Source organism: Anolis carolinensis, chromosome 5, assembly GCF_035594765.1.
Source record: "Anolis carolinensis isolate JA03-04 chromosome 5, rAnoCar3.1.pri, whole genome shotgun sequence".
In the NCBI taxonomy this organism is placed as follows: Eukaryota; Metazoa; Chordata; class Lepidosauria; order Squamata; family Dactyloidae; genus Anolis; species Anolis carolinensis.
In genome coordinates, this window is record NC_085845.1 from 186,284,624 (window position 1) to 186,297,714 (window position 13,091).

The following is a 13,091-nucleotide window of genomic DNA, read 5'->3' on the forward strand; positions in this document are numbered from 1 at the left end:
TCCAATTCCAAAAACACCATCAAAACAAAATGAACCATGAGAATTGATTTAGCAGATAAACAGACCAAAGACTGAAAGGAGTTTAAGCCTTCTTGAGGACAAGGGGAGAAATACAAACCAAAACACATACTTATTTTTTCTTTAGTAGGACTTTTGGAACAAAAATATCAATATTTTAACATTTAAAGTATTTTATTTTAACAGGGAAATGAATGTTCACCATTATTTTAATATACTGAGGATCGTTCATGCTTTATTTAATTTTGAACAACAATCCAGTTCTCATTATTGGACAACCTATCATTACATCCAATTCTGATATAATAGATGGTTTACAAAATGAAGCCAGCTAGGAGGTTCTTCCTTAAAATAAAATAAAATATTACCACTTAAACTAAAAACCCTTTTCTTTATTTTCTGTTTTTCAAAATTTCACACTCAATTTCTCTAAAGTGTCCAGGAAACAATAAAAATATTTTGATTCAACTTTTAAATACAGTATTAATGTAGAAAATCTGACAGCAAAAATACTAAAAAAAAGTGGGTTGGGGAGATTTAAAGAAACAGAAATGATATTGAAATGTGTATGTCTTCTGAACAGAATTTTAAAATTAATGAAGCATTTACATCTATAACTTCAATTCTCAGAGCATGATCTATAGAAGATTTCTGCTTGCAATGGCACAATCCTCTCCATTCTCATCTCTGGGCAATTCGCCAAGCACCAGCAAATGCAAGGATTTCTAGTGAGAGATTGCCTGAGCGAGCTGCCATGTAACAAGTAATAGAAATTTTCAGATAAAACCTTCACCAAAGTTTCCTAAATTTAGATAAGAACTTTGTTCAATAGTTTATTCCGCTATCCATATTATTAAAATTAGCAACAACAACAAAGGGACTTGTTATCTCTTATGGCTGTGGTTTAGACTGAGCATATTGCTTTAACAGACTTCATTTAACACACAACATTTAACAACTATGGGAAAAGAAAAAGACTGTAAATGCTATCTACAATAATCACTTAGATGTCCCTAAGGAAGGAAGCTGGGCTTTACAGGGTTCAGATAGTTCTTGGTTCTGAACAGAATTCTGTTAATTCACATGAAAAAAAATTATTTTAAGAGAAAGGCTATGAAATATAAACAAAAGAACCAGACATTGCTTTTAAAACCCTTTTTGCAAGCACATCATTTTTAGAAATGACGAATTCCTTCATACACAACAGCTTATCCTTTATATACAATTCTAATAGTTATGGCTATCCTATGTGGCAGAACAGTGAAACATCACATAACGCAATGGGCAAGGAAGAGGAAGTTTAGAGATAGTGTCTTGGCTAAAGTTTTCCTCCTAAATCCTGACAGAAATTGAAACAAGGTAAGTCCCACCTTAAAGGCTTGGTTACCATGCTGTAACAGCTCAATCCAATATAAAAATCAGAAGCTAGCCCAAAAAAGCCTTTCCTTCTATTTTATCTTATTTGAGTGGTAGGGGGAAAATCATTAGGTCAGCACAATTTGTGAAACATCTACAATGCTCACTTTTAATCTTTTTGAGGGCAGCTTCTTTTTGGTGGGCTTGAGGAAGCTCCCACTGCCAGACAAAGGCTGTTGCATGTCCAGTGTCTCTATACTGGTGCAAAAAACTAAGGGCACTCTGTCTACAGTGGCCAAGTAATCTGGGTACCTTGGACTTGACACGTCTGGTTCTCTTCAGCACAACGTTCATTCTTGTACCCTGCTTTGGGGGAGACTGGGCATCATTGCCGAGATCCTCAACCTCCACTTTTTCCTTAAGGTCCAAGTGTGGCTTTTGGATGCCCTAAAGAATCAGAGCAGAGAAGGACACCAGGTTGGTTGGATCCAGGATGTCAGACTCTGGTTTTCAAAATGAGCATCACTACTGGGGGAGATGGGCTACCAACAATGACACATTGCATTACAAATGTCATCTAGCTCAGAAGTAGCCATGAAAACTGAGTAAAAGTGGTTCTCAAATCTTGCTAACAAACCAGGAAAAAATTAAGATCCTATTATTGGTTCTCTTCCAACAAAAAGCCAATCCTATTAAAGTTGATCACAAGCAAATAGAGAAGGTAACTAGGTGCAATCATACCACTGTACAATGTAGCTCAAGCTATGAGCATATTGCTTCCATGAGGAAATACAAAGAACATGACATTGATATTCTGTTCACATTAATTTCCTGCAAACAATGTCCTCTCACCATTAGGCTGACACCAGACTGGAAAAGCTCGTACGGATACAGGATCCTTTCATAGTGAGCCTTCAAGAGTGAGCCTGTTGCCTTTCCTGGCATATAAGCAAGCCGGCTCGCCACTTTAGACCACTTCTTCTCTTTAGAGACCACTTCAAAGCCACCTTTGCTAGCAACAATCTGAAATAGAAGTAAAGCATAATGTTATCTTTCAGAAAGCTATGTACAATTGGTTCTGAAAATATAGCATTAATTTGCAATATAAAACATTAGACTGTGCACCTAACAGCCTGGTATAGAAGTCAGATTCACACCACATCTTGTGGATCAGCAAGTCCTATTAGCCCTAGCCAAGACAGCCATTACTGAATTGTGAAAAGAGCTGCAACCCAACAACATGATCCCCACTGTTAGACTCGAAATAATCCCATGCAGAACTGCCACATCCATTTTGAATCATAAAGAGAGGAATTACGCTGCACTGACTGAATTATACCACTTGTTCAACTAGCTCAGTGCTGCATATACTTGCTGATTTCCAACATTTCAAATAGAAGTTTTTCTCTATCCCATCTAAAGATGTCAAGGATGTCACCTAGGCCTTTGAATTATAGCCCTTTCCCAGAGTAATTATAAATAGTCAGCTGCAGAAAAACCAGAAATGTTTTGTATCACCTTAAAGATCAAAACAATGTGGGCTGCTGAAACAGAATGGCATGATGTCAGAAAACCTGTGCCACAAAACTTTGTTGCCTAATTGTCCAGGTAAAAACAACACAGTAACCTGTGGGGGGGGGTGTATTCCCATGTAAAAAGGCCCATTGTTTAAACCAAAGGGGGAAAAACCTAGAATTTTTCCCTTCCAGAGGGCTTCCTATTCAAACAGGGAACACTGACTTGATTAACAACTTTCGGTGGTTAAAGCAGTATAGATCCCTTCTCACCTTGCTCAGTGAATAAAGATCTAGTATTTTTCGCTCCACTACTGGGATTTTTAGTGTAGATCCCTGAAGTTCCCAAAATTTTGCCAGTTGATCTAAGAAGTCCAGCTTCACTCTAGTCATTGCCTATTAATAAAACAAAGCAACAGATGGAATCATATAAGCTAAATATGGAAGAAGACCTTTCAGGGAGAAAAACAGGAACATGCTCAATCATATATTCTGAAAGCCATAAGAGTTAAGCAGCAGGAAACGTCGATTCAGAACCAGAGAATACAGGTTTAATCCAAAGTAATATTAAAGTTCTTCTGAACAGCTTAAAAGTCAAACAATATATGTGTAGCTATACAGAGTCTTAACACTGACTCATCTATAGCTTTGGTTGATAAGAAAAGCTACAAGCCTCAGCCTCATTCATTCACTCTGAGCTATCAGCAACCTGACAAAGGGGGCGAGGCTAACGAGTGTGCTCCTGTGCTGAGAAATATACAAACAGGGATATTTTAGGAACAGAAATTATGAGACATTTCCAGTATAAAACAAGAAAGCTTTTTACTATGTATTGGTGTGTATTTAAAAAATACTTGTGCACTACTGGGAAGTCATTCTATTCAAAACAGTCCAATGCAAATGATGAAAAAGTTCTATTTTCTCTGCACTACTTTAGCCAATCAATAAGAACATTTGTTAGGAAAAAAAAGAATGGGTCTAATACTTTGTTTCACATACATTTATGTCAATGGCTAGAAATCTTACCTCCAATTCATTTAAACGCTGAACTCGTGGGGTAAAACGAAAATTTTGCACATCACATGCAAAAGGTGGCTGCCAGTCCTAAGAAGAAAAAGGAAAATTAATTTCAAGCTAAGGCCCCTCAAAAATGCTACACAGGTAATTATGTTTCTGTATTTTGGAAACTAGGAGTTTTTGTTTTCAAAAATCTGCCATTCTGTGGCAGGATATTTCAGGATATTTTAGACTATAATTAAACAGTGATGGGCTTTCAGTGAAAGAATTGCATTCATTAATTTTAGAGCTGGTAAGAATCAGAATGCTAGCATATATGACAATCTATTTGGTTTAAAACCCAAAGGCTCTAGATTCTCACTCATGTGACTTGGTAACAAAAAAAGTAAGGCCCTTACATTTCAGTTGACTCCTGTGAGAAAGACACAGGCATGTGAAGAATACACAGTTCCCAGGAAGACTTCACAATGTTGTACAATCTTTTTAGATTTTGACCAAGAAATACATTACAGTACAGCCTTGTTAAATATATTCGATAAACTCAAAGTTAGTCAAACAAAGTAGTAGAACTTCTGTCACAACTAATTTAAGTACCAAGAGGCAAATACTGTATATGGATTCCAAAAGAACAAAGAGCTAATGGAAAATAGCTACAATACTTAACAGCAACTTCTGTCAAATATGTGAACACAACTACATTTCTACCACCTAAAGTATTTTTAATCTTTTACACATCACTGACTCTCTTGCTTTAAATTTGATCATTTTGTGCTTGAAATGTATTTTAGTATAAACCTAATCTACTCTTACAAAGTAAAGTACAATTTTAACTGATAACGGGTAAAATGTTATGAAATGTAATTTTGTTAAAAGTCAAGCCTTATCATCATACTTAAACAACTGACTCTTTCAAATAGTTCACTATAATAATAATCTCTACTGGCTTTCCTAAATAAAACAACATTTCCACACTGATTTTGATAACAGCTCTTTTTACTGTTCCTTTACTGATGTCACAGTAGGGGGCCATTTGGGCCGTAATAGTACATAGAAGTTCATCTTCTTCAGTATCAATTGAAAGAGTTATAAGTTTGTTTCTAAACAAATTTAGCTGTCCAAACTATGTACAGATATAGTTTAGAAATCTATTACAAATGTATAGAAAGAAGAGCCACTTAAAAGTAGGGGAAGGTAGAGTAAATTCTTCTTTACTCCTCTACTGCACTGTCAAAAAGTTGTCAGACACACAAGTCACGTAGAAGGAAAAGGCTACCAACTCTTAATGACAGCTACTGCTTTCTCTATTTTCCAGGATCTTTGGATAAAGCATTGCTAAAAAAAATGGAACATCAACCAAATCCCTTGGGTAAAGGTGAGAGAATATATACAACTACTGTTTCCTTTTAATAAAATGTCATAAAATGTAGATGAAGTTTTACATAAAGAAAAAGCAGCAAAGATGCAAGAAAAGATCTGATGACCTTGGATGGTGAAGGAGAGCAAGCAATATTCAAAACAGGATGCAGCAATTGGATTCCATCCATTAGATACAAGAAGTAATACTAGGCTGCTCAAGAGTAATACTAGGAACTCTAATATGTTCAACAGATATTTTTCAAAAAAAAAACACCTTACCTACACATATTTCTGATAGATGTTTATAGAGAAGTCATGTAATAAAAAACAGAAAAGGAAACAATGCAGAAGAAAATTATTTCTTCAGTATTGGCAACAAACAAAACTGTTCTGTTACCCACTATCTATTAAATCCCTGTGCTATAAACCAAGAGTAGACAGGAGATAGATCAGGACTTAATGGTAAATTTATGGCAGAATTCTGGGAGACAGGAAAGCATTAACAGTAGCAGAAACAAAATATCATCATCACCACCCACCATAAATTACACTGAGAACTGTTCAGTGTGGATCGCTTGGGTTAATTTTTGCTTAAATTGCTATAAACTGCATTCAGGTCTGATATTTATAATAGGTGTCTGGGCCTGGAATTATTTAATTTTAAGTATTCGTTTTGTACAAAGTTCTGCTTGGTCATCTCTGACTCTATTTTCAAAAAACAAAATAGATTCTACAAACCTAACGTCTGCCTATCCTGCCATACATTGTTGTTGCTATGTTGTCCTAAATAGGCTAACAAAGATAATATTTTGCAGGAGCTAATCGTCTGATGAAAACATAAAAGCCAGGACGGACTTCTGAACCAACAAGAGTTAACCTGTCTACATGGAAGTTCAATCCCCAAATTGTCTCCCAAAAGAAAAGAACTAAGGGCCCTTCCAGACAGGCCCTATATCCCAGGATTTGATCCCAAGTTTTCTGCTTTAAATTGGATTATATGAGTCTGCTCTGCCAGATAACCTGGGGTCAGATCCTGGGGTACAGGGCCTGTCTGGAAGGGCCCTAAGACATCTTATCATACTGATCATAAGATACTCTATCTTACACCTCATGGATGTGTAACCTCATTGTGTTACTTGGGGGCTCCATCCCGTTTCTCTTTCTCCTTTTTAAAGCTTTGTTCCTTTTGCCCCCCTTTTATGTATCTGTCTTTTTGCTTTCAATATAAGCTTGATAAGCTTCTAGGAAGACTGCCGTCTTAGTGCTGCAAACAAAGGGTGCCTGTACACTGTAAAATTAATGCAGCTTGACACCACTTTAACTACCACTGCTCAGTGCTATGGAACCATGGGAGACGTTGTTTTACAAGATCTTTAGCCTTCTCTGCCAAACAGGACTGGGGCCTCAACAAATTACAAACCCCATGATGCCATAGTGTTAAGCCATGGAAGTTAAAGCGGGATCAAACTGTGTGTTTATATATCCGTAGGTCCAGGCATGCGCAAACTTGGGCCCTCCAGGTGTTTTGGACTTCAAAACACCTGGGAGCTGAAGTCCAAAAGATCCAGAGGGGTGATGTTTGCCCATGTCTAGCTTTTAGGAATTGTGGGAATGGAAGTTCAAAACACCTGGATGGATGAAGTTTGCACATGCCTGCTGCATATACTATCTTCCTATGTACATCATTTTTCCTGCATGGAAGAATGGGCCTTGGGGTCCCTTCCAAATCTCTGATCACCAAAAACAACCTTGATACCTTTGAATGCTAAAATGTTGTGGCACTGTTGTCTGCTTTGCCACAACAACTTCAAACCCAAACAATTGTGTTGCTTTGAGTTTTCTGGGCTGTATGGTCATATTCCAGAAGCAGGCACTCCTGACATTTTGCTCACATCTATGGCAGGCAACCTCAGAGGTTGTAAGGTGTATTGGAAACTAGGCAAGGGTGATTTATATATCTGTAGAAGATCCAAAGTGGGGGAAAGGAACTCTTAACTGTTGGAGACAGGTGTGAATGTTGCAACTGATCACCTTGACTAGCATTGAAAAGCCTTGCAGCTTCAAGGCCTGGTTGATTCTTGCCCGGGGAATCCTTTGTTGGGAGGTGTTAGCTGGCCTTGATTGATTCTTGTCTGGAATTCCCGTTTGCAGAGTGTTGTTCTTTATTTACTGTCCAGATTTTATAGTTTTTAAAATTTAATATTGGTAGCCAGATTTTGTTCATTTTCATGGTTTCCTACTTTCCTCCTTTCTGTTGAAATTGTCCACATGCTTGTGGATTCCACTGATATATAAACCTCCCTTGCATCGTTTCCAATATACCTCACAACGTCTGAGGATGCCTGCCATTGATGTGGGCGACACGTCAGGAGAGAATGCTTCTTGGAACATGGCCATACAGCCCAGAAAACTCACAGCAACCTAGTGATTCTGGCCATGAAAGCCTTCGACAACACAACCTTGGTACCTCTGAATGAAAAGATTCACGGAAAGGTTCTGCTTTGCTACAACATATTCAAACCCAAACAATTGTGTCTGTGTGCATGCGATTATCATAGAGCTGCCCTTTCTGTAAAGGGAAGCGGCCATTGCTGGGAACGACTCAATGCCTCAAGGCTTGGGAAGGAGGCAGAGAAGCGGGAGGGGAAGCCAAGCCCTTGTCATGGCCTAGTTGGCATCTTTCAGAAGTGAAGCCTCTCCTGTCAGGAGCAGATGGAGGGGCAGATGGCGGCCTTAGCGGTCTCCTGTCGGGAGGGAAAGGCGAGTCCCTTTCCGTTCCCATCCCTCCTCCTCTTTCTGGGTACCTTGGGCGGCCTGATCTTGCAGATGCCGGTCTTCTCCGCCAAGGGCCGGATGCGGCCGATGAAGCCGAGGGGGTCGCTGAACTCCTCCCAGCTGGGCTCGAAGACGGGGCACTCGGGCGGAGGCACGAACTCGGCCACGTAGTGGGACCCCCCGGGCCCGTCCTCGTCCCCCGACATGATGGCGGCGATGCTGAAGAGAGAACGGCCCGCGGGAGGCGAGAGGAGAAGGGAGGGAAGGGAAAGGGAGGCGGCCGCGGAACTCAGAGGGGCATCCCGGCCCCCGAGAGAGGGCGAAGCGGCCCAAACGCGGCTGCCCACAGCAACCGCCAACGTCCCTCTTTCCCTCTCCCTCTCGTTTGTTTTGGTGCCCCACTCTCTCTCCTCAGCGCTTGTTGTGTTTTTTTTTTCCTCTCTTCTCCCCTTCTTTAGCCTGGCCGGAAGTGACGTGTCCCAGTTAAAGCTCCTTCTTTTCTTTCTTGCGGAAGCGAGTGATGATATCCTTCCGCAAGAAAGAAGTAGTCCCGACGGTCGCCTCTCTCCTCAGCCTGTGGTGATCCATGGTCTCTCGTTTATGCTCCTCTTTCGCTTATGTATTCCTCCGCAAATGGGGTCAGACCATCGGATACGGTATCGGAGCTGAGGCCTCAATGAAGCCGCGCGGAGGGATACGGCTGTGGGAGAACTTCTCTCTCGCTGTCTGTCTCAACGAACTTCCGGTGCACACACAGGTTCTTCTTCTTGCTCGCTCTGTGAAATGAAATAGGTTCGGTTCGGCCCCGCCCCTTCGAACCTTCGCGGGGCCCCGCCCCCTCCCCTTGCGCGAGCCCGCCTCCTGCTCATCCCTCCCTCCCCCTTTCTCCACCGCTAACCATACAAAGCACCTGGACTCCGCCCACTGGCTCGCGCTGGTTTTTCTCTCTCTCTCGCTCGCGCCTCTGCCCCCTCCCCTCCGGAAAACTCCCGGTCGCCACAGCAACGCCCCCCTCCCACCTGAGGGCCGCGCCTCAAGTTACCTCAGAAGCGCTTTTCGAAATTGTTATGATCCAGCACACAAACATCAGAAGAGCTGCATGGCCAAGGACAAGCTACCAGAGTAAAGGCAAAGATCCAGAGACATCAAGGGAACCACTAACCGTATAGGGAAGCTGATGAAGAAACACCATCTACAAACTATCTGTTGTTGTTTACTCGTTCAGTCGCTTCCGACTCTTCGTGGCCTCATGGGCCTGCCCACGCCAGAGCTCCCCGTCAGCAGTCGCCATCCCCAGCGCCTTCAAGGTCAAGCCAGTTCCTTCAAGAATATCATCCACCCCATGGTTTATTTATTTTATTTTATTTACTACATTTATATCCCGCTCTTCTCACCCTGAAGGGGACTCAGAGCGGCTTACAAATCAAATGAACATACAATATATTATTAGCATAGCACAATATAAGCATTAAATTACTACAGTAGAGTCTCACTTATCCAAGCTAAATGGGCCGGCAGAAGCTTGGATAAGTGAATATCTTGGATAATAAGGAGAGATTAAGGAAAAGCCTATTAAACATCAAATTAGGTTATGATTTTACAAATTAAGCACCAAAACATCATGTTTTACAACAAATTTGACAGAAAAAGTAGTTCAATACACAGTAATGTTATGTTGTAATTACTGTATTTACGAATTTAGCAACAAAATATCACGATATATTGAAAACATTGACTACAAAAATGGCTTGGATAATCCAGAAACTTGGATAAGCGAAGCTTGGATAAGTGAGACTCTATGTATATTGCACTATATCATTATATGGTAATATTATTAGTAATATTACATTTAATATATAATTAATATTATATTGTATTAGTAGTATAATATTGTATTCCATTGTAATATTATTATCAATATTATATGTATATACAATAAATTATATATTGGTTGGCCCCTCTTCCTTTTCCCCTGCCTAATTCTCTTCTCCAAGCTTTCCTGTTTTCTCATGATGTGGCCAAAGTACTTCATCTTTGCCTCTAATAATTATAATAACTTTATTTTTATACCCCGCCTCCATCACCCCGCAAGGACTCTGAGCTGCTAACATGGGGCCAAGCCCAGATAATCACAATAAAACAGAATAAAATGCATACATAAACATGCATCATCAAGGAAAAATTAAAACAGAATAAAACACAATGGTAATCAGTAACATAGTGGTGTTGGAGGAAAATTCTGAGAGTGCCTTAGACCGCAAGAAGATCCCACCAGTCCATACTCCAGGAAATAATGCCCAGCTGCTCACTGGAGGGGAAGGATATTAGAGGCAAAGATGAAGTACTTTAGCCACATCATGAGAAGACAGGAAAGCTTGGAAAAGATCATGTTGGGGAAAATGGAAGGAAAAACTAAGAGAGGCCGACCAAGGGCAAGATGGATGGATGGTTGGTATTCTTGAAGTAACTGGCCTGACTTTGAAGGAACTGGGGGCGGCGACGGCCAACAGGAAGCTCTGGCGTGGGCTGGTCCATGAGGTCATGAAGAGTCGGAAGCAACTGAATGAATAAACAACAGCAGCAGCATAGTGATTAGATAAAAAATCACCATAAAAAGCAAAGCAAAAATTAAAATAAAAGAAGAACTGGGCAAGAGTGTGAGGAGTGTGTAATTATGAACCTGATAAGGTAGATAGTAAAGTGCTGCAGTATTTAATGGGAGATTCAGAGGTGGGATAAATGATGAAATTATTTCCAACTGAAGGAGCCGAGAAAAAGTACATCAGACAAGTTGACTGTCAATGAGAGAGGGCCTGTCATTGTAATCCATTATTGAAAGACACTGGAAAAGCCAAGTTTTTAAATCTTTCCCAAAGGTTCACAGGGTGGGTGCTTGCCTGATCACCCTGGGAAGGGAGCCCCAGAGCTGAGGGGCCACCACAGAGAAGGCCCTCTCGCCCCACAAGCCGCACTTGTGATGGAGGTTGGAGCGAGAGAAGAGCCTTCCCTCCAGTGAGCAGTCGGGCACTATTTGCTTGAGTATGGACTGGTTTGATCTTCTTGCGGTCCAAGGCACTCTCAGAATTTTCCTCCAACACCACAGTTCAAAAGCGTCTATCTTCCTTTGCTCAGCCTTCCTTATGGTTCAGCTCTCGCATCCATAGGTTACTATGAGAAATACCATTGCTTTAACTATGCAGACCTTCATTGCCAGTGTGATGTCTCTACTCTTCACTATTTTATCGAGGTTAATAATTGCTCTCCTCCTAGGAAGTAGTCTTCTGATTTCCTGGCTGCAGTTCAAGCGCAACCCAGCTTTTGCACTTTCTTCTTTCACCTTGGCTATAAGACTCCTTGCTTTCAGCCATCAAAGGAGTATCATCTGCATATCTAAGGTTGTTAATGTTTCTTCCAGCAATTTTAACTCCATCCGTGGATTCATCAAGCCCCGCACGTCGCGTGATGTGTTCTGCATAAAAGTTGAACAGGTAGGGTGAGAGTATACAGCCCTGCCGTACTCCTTTCCCAATCTTGAACCAGTCCGTTGTTCTGTGGTCTGTTCTTACTGTTGCTACTTGGTCGTTATATAGATTCCTCAGGAGACAGACAAGGGGACTTGGTATCCCCATACCACCAAGAACTTGCCACAATTTATTATGTTCTACACAGTCAAAGGCTTTAGAATACCCAACTATCTACAGACCCACTAAGAAAATCCAACAAATGCTACATTCAGCAAAGAACAAGAGGGATCCTCTCACCTCTGCAGGAATCTACCGTATAACATGCAGCTGTGGACAAGTCTACATGCTGCCTCATTACACTAGAGCAGTGGTTCTCAACCTGGTAAGCTGGCTGGTATTTCTGGGAGTTATAGGTCAAAACACCTGGGGACCCCAAGGTTGAAAACCACTGCACTATAGCATAAATACACTTTAAATCCAGTTTCTCCCACCATGGATCTTCCAGAGATATATAATCCTCCCTTGTCTAGTTTCCAATATACCTCACAACCTCTGAGGATGCCGTGGGCAAAATGTCAGAAGATAAAGCTTCTAGAACATGGCCATACAGCCCAGGAAACTCACAGCAGCCTAACATTTTGTTTGCTATATATTTTACTCAATTTATTTCCTGCCATAATGGGGCTCAAAGTGGCTAACCAACCACAGAGAATATAAGTGAATATAAGTGAAACTTCATGGAGCCCCTAGTGGTACAGCGGATTAAACCACTTGCTGACCGAAAGATCGGCGGTTTGAACCTAGGGAGCAGGGTGAGCTCCTGCTTTTAGCCCTAGCTTCTACCAACCTAGCCGTTCGAAAGCATGCAAATGTGAGTAGATAAATAGGTACCGCTCTGGTGGGAAGGTAATGGCGCTCCATGTCGTCATGCTGGCTGCATGACCTTGGAGGTATTTACAGACAACATCGGCTCTTCGAATTAGAAATAGAGATGAGCAACAACCCCCAGAGTCAGACACGACTGGACTTAATGTCAGGGGAAAACCTTTACCTTGAGTGAAACGTCAGGGAAAATATATAAACACACAATTAATAAAAAATAATTTGTCAATTTAAAAAAGTACTGAAATGCATTAAAATATTATTATTAGTAAATCCAAATTACCTTTTCTTGACACCTCTCCCCCACCTCTGACTTTGGGGGCATCTACACTATGGAATTAATGTGGTTTGAAACCACTTTAACTGCTCTGCCTCCATACTATGGAATAATGGGAATTGTACTATTACAGGGCCTTTAGCCTTCTCTACCAAGGAGTGCTGGTGCTTCCTCCAAACTAAAATCCCCACGGTTCCACTGTATTGAGCCCTGGCAGTCAAAGTGATGCCAAACCGCATTTATTCCACAGTGTAGATACTCCCTTGGCCTGCCACCATTGGAATTAAGCTGAGGACAAAGAGGGAGGAGCGAGAGTATAGCTTTCTCCTATTGCATTCATGATGCCTGTGTTTGGTGTGAGAAAACAACTCAATTGGACATCTTCAGAACTTCATTTCCCAACAAGCCCCATAAAGGGACTTTTAAAAAGAC

At 41.0% G+C, this 13,091-nt stretch overlaps 1 protein-coding gene across 4 annotated transcripts in view; it reads right to left on the reverse strand.

Moving 5' to 3' along the window:
- The window catches only part of kdm5a (lysine demethylase 5A), a 52,239-nt gene extending 43,426 nt beyond the window's left edge, over nt 1-8,813 (reverse strand). For 2 of the 4 annotated variants that reach the window (XM_062983109.1, XM_062983108.1), the window contains exons 1-5: nt 8,066-8,812; nt 3,915-3,992; nt 3,162-3,284; nt 2,227-2,397; nt 1,687-1,821 (exon numbers count right to left, since the gene is read on the reverse strand). In XM_062983109.1, the coding sequence (XP_062839179.1) occupies nt 1,687-1,821; nt 2,227-2,397; nt 3,162-3,284; nt 3,915-3,992; nt 8,066-8,242 (684 nt within the window). In that variant the 5' untranslated portion in view covers nt 8,243-8,812. Of the gene's footprint in view, nt 1-1,686; nt 1,822-2,226; nt 2,398-3,161; nt 3,285-3,914; nt 3,993-8,065 lie in introns of all 4 variants that reach the window. The other 2 variants (XR_010006900.1, XM_062983110.1) reach the window with 2 other exon arrangements.
- Nucleotides 8,814-13,091: the final 4,278 nt, after the last annotated feature.